The sequence below is a fragment of the Manacus vitellinus genome, unplaced genomic scaffold, assembly GCF_001715985.3.
Source record: "Manacus vitellinus isolate BGI_N305 unplaced genomic scaffold, ASM171598v3 scaffold_78_pilon, whole genome shotgun sequence".
Classification (NCBI taxonomy): Eukaryota; Metazoa; Chordata; class Aves; order Passeriformes; family Pipridae; genus Manacus; species Manacus vitellinus.
In genome coordinates this window covers 2,244,194-2,261,463 of record NW_021940807.1, presented here as the reverse complement: position 1 = coordinate 2,261,463, position 17,270 = coordinate 2,244,194, and the positions used below count along the sequence as shown (strand labels likewise).

At 42.3% G+C, this 17,270-nt stretch overlaps 1 protein-coding gene across 1 annotated transcript in view; it reads right to left on the bottom strand.

The window, feature by feature from the left end:
* Positions 1-17,270, bottom strand: part of OBSCN (obscurin, cytoskeletal calmodulin and titin-interacting RhoGEF) — a gene marked incomplete at its 3' end in the record, with an annotated part of 185,620 nt that overhangs the window by 19,671 nt on the left and 148,679 nt on the right. The window contains exons 95-97 of the mRNA XM_029964680.1: positions 16,027-16,132; positions 9,671-9,713; positions 5,170-6,602 (exon numbers count right to left, since the gene is read on the bottom strand). Coding sequence (XP_029820540.1) covers positions 5,170-6,602; positions 9,671-9,713; positions 16,027-16,132 — 1,582 coding nt within the window. The remainder of the gene's footprint in view (positions 1-5,169; positions 6,603-9,670; positions 9,714-16,026; positions 16,133-17,270) is intronic.

Genomic DNA, 17,270 nt, shown 5'->3' with positions numbered 1-17,270 from the left:
GCAAAAAGAAAACAGCAGCACCGCCCAACCCATGGGAATCTTTGCAATTGTATGGTTTGACTCTCCTAGAGCAGAGAGTTGATGTGGAAACGCTTATTCCAGCAAGAGGGAATGTGGCTGAGACTTGGAATAAGAAGGTTGGCTTTGGAAAGAGGTGTCCCCCCAGGCTGAGGACACTTTGCCACACTGTGTACACATGTGGGATCTCCCTAGACAGTGGAACAAAGGATTCATCTCCCGGCTCAACTCTATGTTGGCTGGTCAAAAATACCTTTATTAATCATAGAATATCCTGAACTGGAAGGGACCCACAAGGATCATCAAAGTCCAACTCCTGGCCCTGGACAGGACAATCCCAGCGATCCCACCCCATCCCTGACAGTGTTGTCCAAACACTCCCTGAGCTCTGTCAGCCTTGGGGCCATGCCCACTGCCCTGGGGAGCCTGGTCAGTGCCAACCACCCTCTGGGGGAGGAACTAATCACTGGTTAAGACCAATGACCTGAACCCACTGCACTGATACAGATCCTATGTGCCAGGAGGACGTTGTCATCACAGGGAAGAAGGAGGGAAAAGGCACCAGTGTCATCAGTGGCTCTGGAGAAGGGCAGGGGAAAGAAGGGAAGGTTTTTCTGCTTCACGATAGGACAGCAGAAAAGCTGTTCTTTTGCTCCTGAGTGAGGTGTTTGTCCTACTTTACCATTTCTGGATATTTTTGCTGGGCTTTGCTGCAGGAGGTACCTGAGACCTTTAAGTTTGTTCTCAGATATGCCTTTACAAGATACCCCAGAAGTGAAGTCATCCAGTCTGTACAGTCATGCCCAGCAGTGGTGCAGAGGAGAGCATCATACAGAGGAAGAGGTAACTCCTGCCTCAAGAAACTCACTGCCTTGAAGGCAGAGAGAAGACAGAAGCTTTAAACACCGAAAAATGGACTTCCAAAGCATAAGTTTTTGCAGAATGGCCACCCAGAAGACAAATAGCATGGTTTCACCCCCCATCCAGTGATGGTAGAAGCAGCTACTCTAGAATGGGATCATAGGAGCTCAGGAGTTCATCTCATCAATTTACTGCCCAATAAACCTTCCACAGATCTTGAAGAGGTACAACAAAGGGACAGATGATGTTTAGAGAAGCCCTCAAGGAACCATCAAGGCAGGCAAAATGCATGTCAGACAAAGAGAAATCATCATGTTCATGATGTGATTGCTCACCAAGCAAGAGAGAAAACTCAAACCATCGCGTGGTTCAAGAAAAAATGCGAGCACTTGGAACAAAGATCTCTGACCCGTTTAATGTCATTGACATGTGAGCACATCCTGTAGCTGTTTAGATTCTGCTCCTTTCCCATCCTTAAGGAAACAGATTCTCATGATAGGTCAAGTTTGGATCAGCTCCCTTCGAAGACACATCGCTTGTTTTTTTGTTTTCAATGGTCATAGTGGTTATGAAATATTTATTTTCTAAATTTTTTGATGGAAAAAGCAAGTTTTGCTCACTCGGTGCCCCAGACTGACCCTCCGTGTTTGTCAGCACTGGGATGGGTGGAAGATTTTAAGTATTTTCCTAGAGAAATATTTCAATTCCCTGGTGTTCCTGTTGTGATTGCTGCCAGCTGGTGCTGACCTGTGAGCTGGGCAGCTGCCAACAAGGGATCTCTTTGGAAAGGTATGAAACGCTCAGGATCTCTCAGTGAGGAAATACATAGAGATATAGAGGTTATATATAATCACAGGTCTCCTCCATGCTGCTAAAACCACCATTTTCACAGCTGTTTAGGGATGTTACACCACCTCCTTCCTTCTTTAGGACACTGATTCAAGCTGCTGACCTGAGGAACTTCAATATCCACCAAGGTACATGGAACCAACACCACAGTGATGACACACCCGTGATGGACAAAAATTCCCAGTTCTAAAATCCCACCCTTGAACCTTTCCACCCCACATCTCCTTCAGCCCACAGCCAGGGAATTGTGTTAAGACTGACATGCGTTTTGAAGTTCCAGTTCGGTCTCAGAGAAGGACCCAAGAGGACAAATATCATTCAAGATTATTGACTCATAGGCCTGAGTTGGAAATATCCCTAAGAACAGATCCTTCCACTTCAACAGTTCTGAAACTTCCTATAAAAAAAGGAGCCAGAGCCCAACTGAATTATTGTTCTTGGGCCATGATCCAGCTTCTGCTGAAGTCAGGGGGAGAAGAGGATGAGCTGATGGAATATCAAATGCCATAAAAAAGAACACAGAAACCCAAGGAGTTCAGTGACAGCTGATGCAAGACATTTATTGATATAAACTCAGCACTTAACAGCATATCTTGCATTGGATTTTTTTTTTTGGTGTGTGTTTTTTTTTCTTTTTGTACCTCAAGCAAACTGAAGTTTCCACTTTATTAATACCCATTTACCTGCAGGAATTTTAGTAAAACATCCACTGTATTAAAATCTTTCATACAGCTGTATGTTTTCATCTACAAGAAATAAATCCCTACATGTCTCATTAGTTATCTACAGAGTTCAATCACTTACAAGCATAATTTTTAACCTCTAGGAAAATATTTTGAAGGTATATGTAATGAACTTTTCATAAATCTTTCACTTTTTGAACAGAGGATTTTAAAAATTTCTTTCAATTGATTCTCTGTTGCTTAAATTTCAAAAGAAAATGTAAACAGATGTTAATTGCTTTGAGCTAATGAATCAAAGTATAATTATTTCTTCTATGACCATCTGAACTGCAGCCTTAGAGTGTCTTTAGAAAAACCTGAGCATCAACCACAACAGGAGGAAACCTCCCATTCCTTTACACATCTTCATTAACTTTTGAATGAATATCATATTTTAAAAGCTTATCACAGGGCAAATTCTTTTCTCAGCAGTATCTTTGTAAATCTGAACGAAACCCACTTCCTTCAGTGGAATTTTTCTAGATTGATACTGGAATAGCTGAGATCAGAATCAGACCCAATATAAAAGAAATATTTCCAGTTTTGAAAGTATTTCCCCGTTGTGTGTCTGTTACTTTCCAATGTACAGTGCAATATATGAAAAAAGCACTAATATATATATCCATTGTATTGCTGATTATAAAACAAACAGTATAAACCAAGGAGATGTTATAAAAAAACGGGAGAGTACCATAAAGGAAGCTTGATTTCCTTCACCACACATAACCCCTGGAAAAGCATCCTATATCATGAAGGTAGTGCACGTTATATTCCACACAACACCCTGTCTGGATGCAGAGAGTGGAAGGCTGTGAAATCACTGCGTTCATTTTAGTCAGCACATGATCAAGGTGCAGCCACGGAAGGGAAAAAAGATAACGTGTTCTTTTCTGCAAGCACCTTCTGTGAATTCAGTCCCTGTCAGCAGGAATATTTTGCCAAGACTCCAGAACAAGCTCCTCGATATTACCTGGCCAGGAAACACTGAGACAACACCACACACACATTCCCAAGGCAGAAACTCACTCCATCCTCCCTCCTCAGGCTGCTCGGAAATCCAGCAGTTCCCCGGGCATTTCTGGTTTCCCTACACCACCAAAGGGAAAACATTTCCTGTTGCAACACTTGTAGAGAGCTCAGCTAGGACAAAGTGTGGGGATTTTTCACCCTACCCCTCTGTCAGCCACAGGGCCAGCGCTTGGTCCTGCTGAGATCAATGACAAACTCCATCTGATTTCAACTGGCACCAAGGTTGGGCCGGTGAGCTCTTTTCTTTCCAGGGCTGAGCAGCTTGTTGAAGGTCTGTGCAACATCCCTTTTGGGGGAAGCCAACAGGAATGGGCTCAGTGCATCTCAGCCTTCCCCTCCACCTGCATTCCCACTGCAGAGCTCCAGAGGAACTCCACAGAAAGCAATCCCTCTACAAGACATCCCAGCGTTCCGGGTTACAGCAACGCGATGCAACTGCAACGGGCAACCCAATACATTTTGAACAGATCTATTTTTCAACCAAACATTTATGGTAAAGCTCTCTTTTCTTTTTTTCTTATTTTTTTTTCTTTTAAATATGTTTTTGTGCTCCTGCTACTTTGCTGTAGCTCAGTGGTAAATTCCTCTCAGCACGTATAGGATACATCATCCATCCATCTGTTAGCAGGAATGTTTCACCACTGGCGTGTGCAGGAGACCAAATACTAGTCCAGTAATATTTATTAGCAAAGACCACATTTGTGATTCGTTTAAGATCACATTTGTGATTCTCTGCACATGTTAGTGCTTGATTGCAGATGCAGAAATCATTTTGTGCAGCACTTAAACCTTTAAGTGCACATAAAGTAAATTATATTTTAAAAGATATGGTATATAAATGCTATATAAATCCACTTCACTAGAATGCAGAATAATGAAACCTACATTATTAGACAACTAGGAAGTGGATTTGAAAATATCAGTCATTTAAAAAAAATAGTCTTTTTCACTTGAAGCAGAACAACAAAACTCTTGTTTCCTCATGACAGTGGGATTTTCACCACTGACTTTAGTAAAACTGGGATGTCAACCAAAAGGCCTGAGCAGCCCTTTGCATCCCTAGTAAATGTAATATTTACTATATATATTTAATTCCGTGGCAGGAGTTTAGACTAATGTAACCAGACTGTGCGTGTTGAAAGGTTTATGAAGAAATTTTGGTAGAGCAGAGTCAAAGCAATGTGAAGCTTCATGACCTTTGGGCCCACACAGTGACAGGAGACACTTTAGCTGGAAAAAATCCTCCTATCCTGGGCTGATGAAAGATGCTGAAAAGCTTGTTTTTCACCTTCTTGCCACACCAGGAATTGGCGCATGAAACAATTTTTAAGTTCATGGACAAAAATGCGCTTTTCCACTCGTACTTCTGTCATAGGTAGAAGAATCAGGCTTTTCCTAAACCTACCATCACTGCCCCACTATGGAATGATATATGTTCACCTCGGTCAAAGCCTTTAAAGCTACAAACTGTTCTGACAGACTGTTCCCTTTAAGACTGGAAAAGCTCGCCATATGGTACTTAAACGTATTTTCCTCCAAGGTATTCCCTTGTAATCCTTGCCACCAATCCCCCTCGCCTACGACGACTTCGATTATTTATTTAATTTTTTTTAATTGTTTTTTTTATACAAAAAGCCGCTTTCTCTTTTTTTTTTTTTGCGTTAAAAATCATGCTCGCATCCGGCTCAGCTCTGGGACAGGTCTTCTGCGCTGATGTGCAAGGTGACGGGCTCGCCCACGGTCCCGTAGCTGAGGGTTCTGGTGGAAACTTCAGTTTTAAAGCTCGACTGGCCGCTGTCCGCCGAGCGCTGGACTTCGGTGCAGAAGGAGGGTTTCACCGTGAAGGAAGGGCCCGGAGGAGCCGCCGCTGGGCGGGAATCGCTCACACGGAAGGAGATGTTGGAGGGGGTCACCCGGGACGCCGACACGAACACGCCCCCGGGGACGTGCTCCTCGTACTGGCTGAAGAACCTCTGCCTGGGCTCGGGCACCACGGGCCTGCCCAGGTTCAGCAGCACCGGCTTCCCGATGGTCGGCTCGTTGATCTCCGTCTGGAGCACCGAGATCTCGCAGGGCCGCTCCGCCGCGGGCGCCTGGTCATCGCACCTGTAGGTCTCGCCCTCCCGGGGGACGTAATCCTCGAGGTCCTCCAGAGTCAGGATTTTGCCGTTGTGGGTTAAGATCTTGCGGTCCCGGGTGCTGATGTCGTCCGCCCGCGGCTCCTCGGGCTCGTCAACTATGACGACGGTGTCGTCCTCGTTGTCCTCTTGCATCGCTCCAGCAACCCCCTCATCCACAGGCCAAGACACGTCCGGCTCATCCACCTCCTCCTTAACCTCTGGACTCTCCAGGGAGAACACAAGTTCGTGCTGGTCTCCAGCAGCTGCCTCAAAACTGAAGACCAAAGGCTCCCCCCTGCAGGCGAGCAGCGGGCAGGCGGCGTCTGACCCACAGTCAGCACTTGCTTCCTGCGGGAAGCTCTTTCCTTCGGTTCCACAATCCACGAATGAATCATTTCCTAGTTGCTCGGACCCACACGGGGAGTTTCTGTCTTCGTTGCTGACCTGAGGCCCTTCCTGCTCGGTTGTGTACACCAGGGGCTGGATGTCACCTTCAGAGAGCCCCTCACTGGGCAGAGATTTTGACTGTTCCACCAACTTATTGTTGGAGTTGTTTGTGTTTGGATCATCTTCCGGGGAATGCCTCGGCCTTGAGCTGGGAAAAGTGAATGTCAACACCCCTGACTCATCCTTTTCTTGTTTCACTGGGGAAGAGCCTCTTTTCCTTGTGGGTTTTGGCGATTTTTTCACCTTGAATTCAATTATTTCTTCCACTTCGACCCATTTGGGCTTTTTCTCCTCCGCCTTGCTCTCTACGACCTCTCTTGCCGCTGCTCCTTGCCTGTCCTCTGGTTCTGTGACATAAAGCCTGGGCACAGCAGACTTGGGTGCTGCCTCCTGGTCATGCCTGTGGACAGGCTGCCTGATCTTGGAGACAAAAACCGGCTCTGGAGTCGGCTCCGCCCTCGGGGAGCGGGAAGGAGAATGACCAGAGGGAGAACGAGCAGGAGAAACCCTTCCCCTTTGTCTTGGGCTCTTCACCACAGTGGTTATGGTTTCCTCTCTGATGACAGAAAGGGTTGGAACGGAGTTGGCGGGAAGACGAGACTTTTTTGGGAGCCACACTCCATCAGCACATGCCGTGGTCGCTTGGGGCACTTCAGTGGGGTTAGTTTTGGGAGCACTCCAGCCTTTGGTGAAGCAGGTCATGTTGGGAGGGGGACACACACAACTCACACACCCACATGCCCATCTCCACCTCCCTTCTGATCCAGGGAAAACCTCAGTGCCTTTTCCCCAGGTGAACCCCAGCCCCATTAACCCCTTGAGTGCATGAACACACAACAAGCAGGTCCAGCTGAGAATGTTCTTCCTGTGCTTGTGTTGGCCATCTACTGTTCTACTTTGGACCCACAGAGCAGTTTCAGAGCCCCAACATTTTAAATACTTTAACCTTTTCCTGAGTATCCTTGGCTAAAATCCTGGATTTATCCACCTCAATGGCTAAATGCCCTTTATTACAGTAGGGTCAGCAGCTTTCTCTTTTTTAATAAATGTAACATATCTCTATTTTGTTTATCAAAGCTCTTTTGAGGCCAGAGATCTGCATTTCCAGGCACAGAACAGTTGCATTAAAAGGGAATTAACCCTTAACATGTGCAGACAACCAGGAAAAGAAAGTTAGAACATTTCCTGCATGAGTCATCCGTGCCAAAATGAATTTATTTTTACCCTTCATAGAATTATCTATCATTGCAGACACAGCCTAATCCTACTAACTCCAATTGACACAGGAACACCAACCAATATGGGATGCATGATTATGATTTCTTAGCATATTTCTGCTGGCCTTACTTTAGATCTTTTGACATATCCAAAGCAGGTGGGACTTCAGGGATGGTGTAGAGGCCTCACCCCTGTAAAACATCCAAGGTCAGGTTGGACAGGGCTCTGAGTAACCTGATCTAGTTGAAAATGTACCTGCTCAATACAGAGGTTTGGGCTAGATCAGCTTTAAAGCTCTCTTCTACCCCAATATCTAAACCTAGACTTAAATGCTTTTAATTTATACGTTTAACGTGCAGTTTTTCCTGCAGGTTTTTCTGTGGAGTTTCTTACGTGGCAAAAATTGCAGGTGAGGACAGCGTTTGCTTTGCAAGCACAGGGAAGATAATGCTCTGCTGCTGGATCTGTGGAAATCACAGGAAAAGCTCATTTTGCTTCTGTGTCGAGATTCTGTCCCTCCCTCCAAGGAATGGGATTAAAAAAATAGAATTAACTTGAAGTTAAAAGCAATGGCCTGAACTGAGTTTACGAATCCAGGCTGGTGTTGCCTTCTCCTGTGGAGAACAGATTTCTTTCCACCATCAACCTTTCCCTTTGAGGGTGTGGTGAGGTCCAGAACTGCATCAGCTACAGTGAGGTTTATTTCCTTCCAGAACGTTCTCTCTTCTCCTGCTCATTTCCACTGCTTTACTCATTCCCCAATTTTTTTTGTAGACCTTGAAGGTCTATGCAGAGCCTTCAGAATGGCCATGGGGCCTTTCTGAATTACACAAAACCGAATCATTTTAGATAAAGATGAAAATGAGTCCTAGTGTGCTTGCTCCACACTTCGCTCTACGTTGCAAGGTTCAAACCCCTTTTTTTGGGTGGTGTCTGGGATTTGCACATACAGAACATTGTTCAGTCCCATCTCTCAATTATCTCTTATTTTCTGCCAATAGTTTCAAAGCTCCTCAGCTCCCTACACATTAAGGAGAGCTGGAATGTGCCCTTAGAGAGTTGTTCCCAAATTTTATCCCGTCAGTGTCCCAATTCCAGCTGAGTCCACTCTTACAAAAGTTCATGACCTCGAGAGGAGGGGAATTGTTCTGAGATCCTGCTCGTAAATTTACCAACCTCTTTTGAGGCTGCAGCCTTTCATTTAGGAATCCCATCTCCTTATAAGCCCCTGATCCCAAATGGACCAAGCGCCTGGATCTTAAGAAATAGTCACCACAGAAAATAATAACAAAAATAAAAGATAAGCAGCTCTTCTGGTTTCGCACATTCTGCTCACCAACCAAAGTAAAATAAGTCAACTTAAGCACCATGTCCAAGTCAAGGACTGATTTTAGCAATAGTACAACCTTGGAGGTAATCCATTTTCCCAAAATATCCACTCTATAGTTATTTACTGCCATCAGGACATGATTTTAATAGTTTTGAGGTGCTCTGAAGGCCTATCACACAAGGACAGTGTTGCCCCTCTCGCACATGAAGCAATTTTATAATATATTCCTTTTTTATAAGGTACTTCTTTTTAATAATGGGTTTTTTATAATGTATTTCTTTTTAATAATGTATTTCTTTTTTATAATTTATTTCTTTTTTATAATGTACTCCTTTTTTATAATGTATTTCTTTTCTATACTGTATTTCTTTTTTATTATGTATTTTTTTTATAATGTACTTCTTTAATAATGTGCTTCTTTTTTATAATGTACTTCTTTTTTATAATGTATTCCTTCATGATACTTAGAGAGAAGAAGACAGATTGGGATTTTAATGAGCTTCTGGTCTACATATGACTGAGAAAATACCTCTTTTTGCTGCAATTTATGTATATTATAGGTATCCAATACAAACCAGCCTCAAAGTATCCTAAAAGACCATGTCATTATCAGGACAAAAATTCAAATTAGAAATAGAAGGGGATAAAAATATTCATCTTCCTTCTGCTTCATCATAAAAGGCTTTCCTGAGAAATTTAAAACAGAAAGCCAGAAGAAACCACTGTGAGTTGTGAGATATTTGTTAAACTGATAGATGTTTGCAGGTAGACAGTTCTCAAAGCTGGTTTGTTTTCAACACTGAATATTTTTCACGTGTAATATCCTCAAATACCTGCCCCAGGCTGTGTCTGAACCAGTGCTGCTATTTTTTAAAAGGGATTTAAAGCATTTTTTTTTCCAAAGGTGATCACTTTACATAGCTCAGAACTCTGTGGGATCCAGTGGGATGGGAGTGAACACACTTGCATGGCCAATGAACACAAGCTTGTTATTGGATCATGCAGAGGCAGCAAAGCAAAACACAAATGTTACCAAAAAAAAATTAAAAAATAAAAAATAAAAAATCAGCACTTACATGATGATGGTTTTCTTGGGCACTTTAGTCTCTTGTTCAGTGACTACAAAGAAAACAGTATGAACAGCATGGGGTTAAAGAAAGGCAAAAGCTGAAATGATTAAATTATCTTTGCTCAGTTAATCAAAATAAACCGGAGTGAAAACCAACCAACTGTACCATCCCATCCATGCTTTCTGTGGTTATTTCCAGCATCATCCTTAGTGTTTCTCACCAAGAATGAGAATCCAGAATGTTCTCTGAGCAGTGAATGATTTAGCTTTGAAATTAAATATTTTGTGCAGAGAGAGATATGGCAAAAAATCTGCTTATTCTACCATTTTGGTTTGGCAGGTCAGAGCTAGAAAACAAGGTCCTTATTTAATATTTTTATCCTATAAATAAGGAAGTGATGGTGTCAGAAACCTGAAAATGCCTCGGCCTGGAAAATCCTGGAGAGCTGAAATTCTTTCAACTGTGATTTCACTTCCTAGAAAAAGAGTTTCCCCAGACACTGAATTGTTGCCAAGCTTTTGTGGACTTGATGTAAAACCCAAGCTGATAACAATGACAACTAAAATCATTATCATCAGTACAGAAAATCAGCATTAAAAAAACCCCAAATCCTAGGAAACCCAGGAGAGCCCTGTTATCCATCTGTGTCTGCTCCTTTTTTGTCTCTTTTTTGCTCTAATTTGCAATTTTTCCTGACCCTTCTCCCATAACAAACTGGAAGCTGTTGATGCATATCAAGATCAAAAGTAATGACTGAAGGATTCTGCAACTGTTTTTTAAAACTGACATTTTTATAAAGCAGAAAGATACCATTTGAAGAGCTAATTGAGATTTTCAGCAGCTTTCCCATCCTATCTGCTGGAATAATATAAAGGCACTGTTTGAACCAGGCTGTTTTGAACACACTCTGAACTGCTGAACCTGTTTGAGGTCTAGGAAAAAAAACACCACCAAGCCCCAATTTTTATTTAATAAACTAGTAAAATTCCTAAAAAAACCTATAATTTACTTCTCAAAGTAATTTGTCTAGCAATTGGTTTTAATTTTATGTTGGTTTTCCATTCTATAATCAATAAGCTCTGGTAATTCTCAGTTGGAGCAATTTAAGTGAACTGCCACTTAAAAATATGTCCATAAAATCACACCCACTTCTTGCCCAGGGAATTTGGAGTGTCTGTATTATTTGCTAAATAACTGGTGATTAGTGCTGATGTTTTCAACGGTGCCCCAAACCTGCCCTGGCTGAAAATTAAAAATACATTTGCAATATTAGATGGAATACTTCAACCTAATTTTCCTTCTGCTTCACTTCCAAGGGCTCTTTCCTGCCTCAGGTGAAAACACAAATCCCATCATGACGAAAAACAATTTCGTGCAGATGTTGATGTTAATGTCTGACCTAGAGCTCATGTTTTCTTTGCAGAGCTTTGTCTCATTTCTGCCTGTAAAACTCTGGAATGATTTCCTCTAGAATGGAGGGAATTGCTGCAGAATCGGGTGGGTTTAAACGAAATCTGTTTGGGAATTTTGACTTTACGCTTTCTGGGTAAGCAAAGGGCAAAACTGTTTTCAAATATTTATCCCTGAACACAATTACAATATGACCATTTACCTATCCCTAATTCATATATTTTTTTTTTTTGTATCATTCAAACCCTTTTTTAAATGGTGGAATGATAATTATACAATGGTGGCAGATGAACTGAGCGCTCAAAAAACTCGCTGCACCCAGGTTTGAGATTTTCACTGAATTTTCAAATAATATTGTGCAATTTTTACACAAGTTTTGGAAAATCTCATCAAACAATATCACGAAATTAACCCATAAGCGGTATCTGAGTAAAGACTCTTAAAGAGTGAAGAGTTCTGATGTAAATAAGTGTTAATTAATTTGATTATACACCTGAAAATAGGTGGTTCATACAATTATTTTAACAGCAACTGTGCTGAGGTGAGAATTAAATAATAGAAATTAAATAATTGGATGAATTTAATGAAATCTCAAAATGTCTGTGAGAAAAAGTCTCTTTAATGTTTATTAATGCCTGCTCCTGCAGGCCTCCCAAATTACCCTGAGCACAATATTTTTATATGTAACAGGTGTCAAAGGGCTTCAATATTCAAAAGTTCAGCAGGCCTGGGATGAGAAAGCTGAAAATAAAGCCAAATTTTTTATGTGTTATCCAAGGTGTGAGGGAGGATTTGAGCAATCCTATGTGAAGGATAGAACCACATGAAAGTAGGATGAGAGAATTTGGGTTTCTCTTTTGGTTTTAGGTTGTTGTTTTTGTTGTTTTGCTTTGGTTTGTTTTTTTCCCCCCGAGAGGAAAATATTCTGCATTCCATTTTAGCACCGGATTTATCATTTCAACTTTTCAAGAGCGTTTTAGGAAAAAAAACAGCTTTGCAAAGCAGGAGCCCCTGATAAGCAGGTTAAAAGCTGGAAGCATTAGGATCAGCCAGTGCTTCTACAGGACCAGACTCCTCCTCGGTTAATAGATTAAAACATTGACTTACAAGTGATGAAACATTTAGGATAAGCGAATTCTGAATGGATGAAAGGTGCTTTATGGCCTTTATTACAACTTCTAAGTCTGTTTTCTCCACTCACAGGAGCATAAACCTATTTTTCCTGACGTGAACCACGGGAGCACTGCTCCACTTTCACCCCTCTCTGCTACACTCTGGAGATTAATCAGCAGCAGGGGATGCACAAACCTGACATGAACTGCTAAAGCTAAACCTAAAATGAGCGATTCACACAATCACAGGACCATTAATGTTGGAAAAGACTCTTAAAATCATCGAGTCAAACTGCTCAGCCAGCACTGCCACCATGTCCCCAAGTGCCACATCTACGGGTCTTCAAAATATTGGTGACTCAATTCATGGAGACAACAGTTTCCTAAATTGTGTGAATGAAATTCAAGTGTTTTGATCTCTCTCTCTCTCTCTCAAAAAAACCCAAAAAACAAAACCAACCCTAAATCAAACTAACCAAAAGGCCCCACTCCTGCAATGACTGACACGGTTGCAAAGGCAGATTGAATTTGCTCTGAGAACCACGTGGTCAGCCTAAAAATGTCACTAACCCATGGTGACAACAGAATAAAAATAATGAGATAAATACCTTAATCACCACCCTAAACAGTGAACTTCCAAGTGGTCAGGGGAAAAAAATCCTATGCCCTATTTCTTCAGTAAAAGGGTGACACCAGGAGATCTACTTGTTCCTGTGTTTTAAAACAATCTTCCATGGGAGAGTCATGGAATATTTAGCTTTTCCCTGAAAGGTGGGCATTACTAAATAAGGCAACCAAACATGCCCAAAGCTCTGCATGAGATCTATGGCAAAACCATGGAGAAATTCCTGTTCTCTGGCTGTAACTGCACTGGGAATTTTTATTTATGGCTTTGCTTATCTCCATTTGTTTACCTGACTCCTCGCCTTGCTATTGGCTCGTTCCTGGACCTGCCCACTCATAGGAAAATGCAACACCTTTCAAAAGCTGGGCTTTTCTTTAAAAATGACCATTAGGGAGCCTGAGGTGAGGGAATCACAACAGTGACATGTTAAAAAGGGACGCCAGAGCACAACAGCCCAGATCTGCCATGTGTAGGTCAAAGCAACAAGGTGCAAAGCAGACAACAAGCTTGAAGTCAAAGAGAAGGATCTTCTTCTGTTACACTTTTTTTAAAGCGTTTAAAACACTTCCAATATGCACAGAAAGAGGAATTTTTTAAGCAACTCTCCATTGACTTCAGTGCAGCGACCAGATGTGGCTGAAGGCAGGTCTCAGCTCACGAGGGGACCCCTTAGTCCAGTGGTTTCCATCCTTTTTTTGGGTTTGGTCCTTCCAAAGGGCCTGCAAATTCCCACAGCCTGAATTTAAACGAGAATTTCGGTTGTGAGACCTGTGGTGTTGGGCTGTGGGTCGTCACCAGCTGCAGGTCAGGGCTCACAAACCGCTGGACTAACGGTGTCCCAAAGTGTGACAGTGGGTTTGTGACAGTACACAAAGGCAGGAGGATACAAACTAAAACATTTGCCTCTAAAGCCCCTCGGGTGCCTCAGGAGACCCAGGCAATGGTCATTTCACAGAACCAAGGATAAATCAGGTAAAACTCAGCCCCACAGTGCAGGTGAGCGAGGGAGCAGACACGGTATCTCTGTCCTGTGGTGCCAGCAGTAATGTTGTCCTCTTGGTGAAGTTACAAGCAATCCCATTATTCACAAATATAGGGTAAGGATGGAAAGAGAAAGCCTTCATGAGATCCATCCATCCTCCGGTTCTTTGCCAGATGAACCTGATTTTTCCACAGCACAGGCAGATCAAGGCTGGTTATTGATTCTCAAGAAAGCAACAAGTTTCCTCCTTGGTCAAATGCATCATGTCAAAATTCATCCCTGCTGGGATTCTGCTCACAACAATCCACTTGCTCCATGGATGAGCCTGTTTTCTCCTCTGGCCTGAAGCAGCTCTCCCTCTGTTTCTCCCTGGAGGTGACTCAGGGATCTATTTCCTTCCCTATTACCAAATTCAAACAATTGCACATCGCAGAGAAAACCTATTTCATAACATTTCTGAAGCTTCCAGGCAAACTCCAATTCTATTTCTTCAATCAAGCGCAAAATTTGTTTTGTTTGTGACTGCAGGAATAACAGCAGATGAGTAATTTGGGGCTGAATATATACATTTGCAACCCCAAGAGCTGAAAATGCTCCTAACGCTTTTTACAACCCTTGTTTTCCTTTATAGCATCTTCTGCCTGAAGGGAACTTCATCAAGATACACCACCCTAACAGTGCTTTGTTTATGTTCCTCTGCATCCTGCATACCACTTATTTTTCTCTCTTTAGGGCACAGCACAGAGAAAACATTCAAGTACTTGAAGGTTTATTCTGCTGAAAAACACAGTGTTTCTACACTAACAACATTCTCCCTGTAATGCTTTCTGATGGGACTCTGGGAAAGGAATAAAGGGAAAACAAGATTAAAATGAAGTCAAGCAAGTCCATAGATGAGGATACTAATCTTAATAGCTTATTGTGAGGGAATCCTCTTAATGCAATAATAAAACATTAGTGCCTCCAAAGAGCTGGCCCATAGGTCCATCCAGACCAGGACCCTGCCTCAGACAGGGCCAACAACAGAGTAATATAGAAAGTGATGAAGAAAATAGGAATAGAGAACCACTTTCCCTGAATATTTTTCCAGATTCTCCAGCATTTTCTGCCCGGCAGCTTCTTGAATTAACATGTCCTTAGTGGATATTGATAATACCAATTATCTCCTATCAAACAGGCACTTGAACTCCTGTTATTATCACAAGACAGTGTGGAATCACTGAAGATGAGGAAAGAAGGTTCCACAGCTGTTGGCAAACCTCTGGCTTTTGTTGACCATGTCTCCACCAACCACATCTGGGAGAGGTCTCTGGAACCAAGGTTTGCTGGCATGTAAAGGCCTGTGCCTGCCCTAGTCCTCTCTCTTACCCCCCAAATCATCATCTATTACCTACTGAAGGTGGTCCCTTGGCTGTATTATCCCCTGAGCTATTCAAGAAAGGCAGCACTGGCTGGTCCACACTCAACCAGCCAAGGACACTTCCAAGATGTACAAAGAACCAATTTCCTATGCCAAGAAAAGTCCCTTACACAGATGTACCCATAGATTGAAAGTGGGTTGTGATGGGTCTGTAGCAAGCCTGTCTAACACTGTGTGTGGACATCCCTTGGATGAGAAGGAAACTTTAGGCAGAAATACCTAAAGGTGTCAAGAAAGAGATGTGTTGGATGGGTGTAAAATCAATTCCTATGACCCTTCAATCCAGGGTAAACTTGTGGGAAAAAAAAGAATAGACTCTATGACTATCCCAGAACAATCTTAAATCATGGATGAACCAATATTGCTCAGGATTTACTGCTGTCAGTTCTGCTTTCTCAATCATTCCTGATGTTCCTCAGTGGCATTTCAGATACAATCACAATATGCCTCCAGCTTTACTTGCTGGCCCCTGTAACTCACATTCTGCCAGGTTGACACACATTTTCAAGTATTCCAACAGAATATAGGACATTTTTCTTGCACTAGAGGTGTGACATACCCTTCATTTGCTCCTCCTTTCTCATATAATGCCTTGACGAGCATTATATGAAGTTGATTTGCCAGGTTTGGAAATCAACAGATGGTGATGGGTCCAGAGCTGAGCTGCACTCTGCCCATGCACATCTGGGTAGACATACAGATACAGGAACACCAACAACCAACATGGATAAGATGGCAAATATATTCGACCCTCAGCGAGGTGGTTTTGGAGGAATTCAGGGACCTACTTACGGAGCTGGGCAAGGACCGTACCTTCGATGGTGATGGCTTGGTCTCCTCTCCTCTCCTGGGTCAGGGCTGCAGCACTGTGGTGGTAAAGCTCTGCTCCACTTTTTGCAGACCCTAATCTGTTCATCAGCTGAAGAGAATTGGGCAGTGCCCAGTGAAACACGGGGGGGTTTTGATGACAACAAAAGCTTCCTACGCTACGTTAAACAACTCGATGCATTTAAACGACAACGGGAACGGGTGAAGGTGTGACCCCAATGCTGAGCTGGGGTTTGAAGGGACACTTTGCTGCTCAGTGGAGTTCTTGATGATATTTTACCACAAATGACCCCCACACAGACAAATCACAGCAAACTGACATCAGCAAACTTAGTTATTTACTTAGTTATTTGCAGTTTGCAGCCTGTGGCTCGGTCCTGGCTTAGCTCTGTCTCCACCAACAGGCACAGATTTTGCTCTGTGCCCTTGGGTGGTAAATAAAGAGGGTTTTGTTTGTTCATCATCCATTAATCTATGGGGTTTTACTCATCCAAGGGGATATGGGACCTTGGGGTCTTAGTTAATGGCAAATGCAAAGTAGCCTGATTTTGCTAAAATTCTAATAGAAGTCTTTAAATTATGGCAAACATCCTAAACACTTCCATGAGCCAAACCATTTACCAAGGGGCAACTGACCCATTCATTTCCTAAACCAAGATCAATTATTTTTATCGCCAAGGCCTCAGAGCTTATTACTATTTTATTACAATAAATGCATAGGCTATGACTAATTTTCAGAAAATATTTTGCATTTATTTTAATTTATTAGATACTTCCATGTATACTTGCTAAACAAACAGGAATTTGTTTGTGTGTTTCAGTGGTTTATCCTTCTAATTAGATTTCATTTCTTTCTTTTAGCTTTGGATGATTTCTTAGTAGCAGCATGAATGTGTCATAATTTAAAGACAGTCTGGAAACAAAATGTCACATCAGAGTGTCCCTAAACTTTGTAAGAGTTAACTCTAGAGATCTGGATACGAGTTTGAGCTACAGAACAAGCTCAGCTGATTATTACTTGAACCAGCAAACTCCCAGATCAGGATATTCTGAAACTTTTGGATGTTCACAATCCGGATCAGTTCAGTCTGACTTTCTATATAATTGTTTTATATCCCAGGTGGCAGCAGTTACTCTGCCTCTGATCTCATGCCATGGGTCTGCTCCAGTAAAACAAATTCTTCTACCTATATCATTGCACATGACAGGTATTTAAATCTCTCTGAACT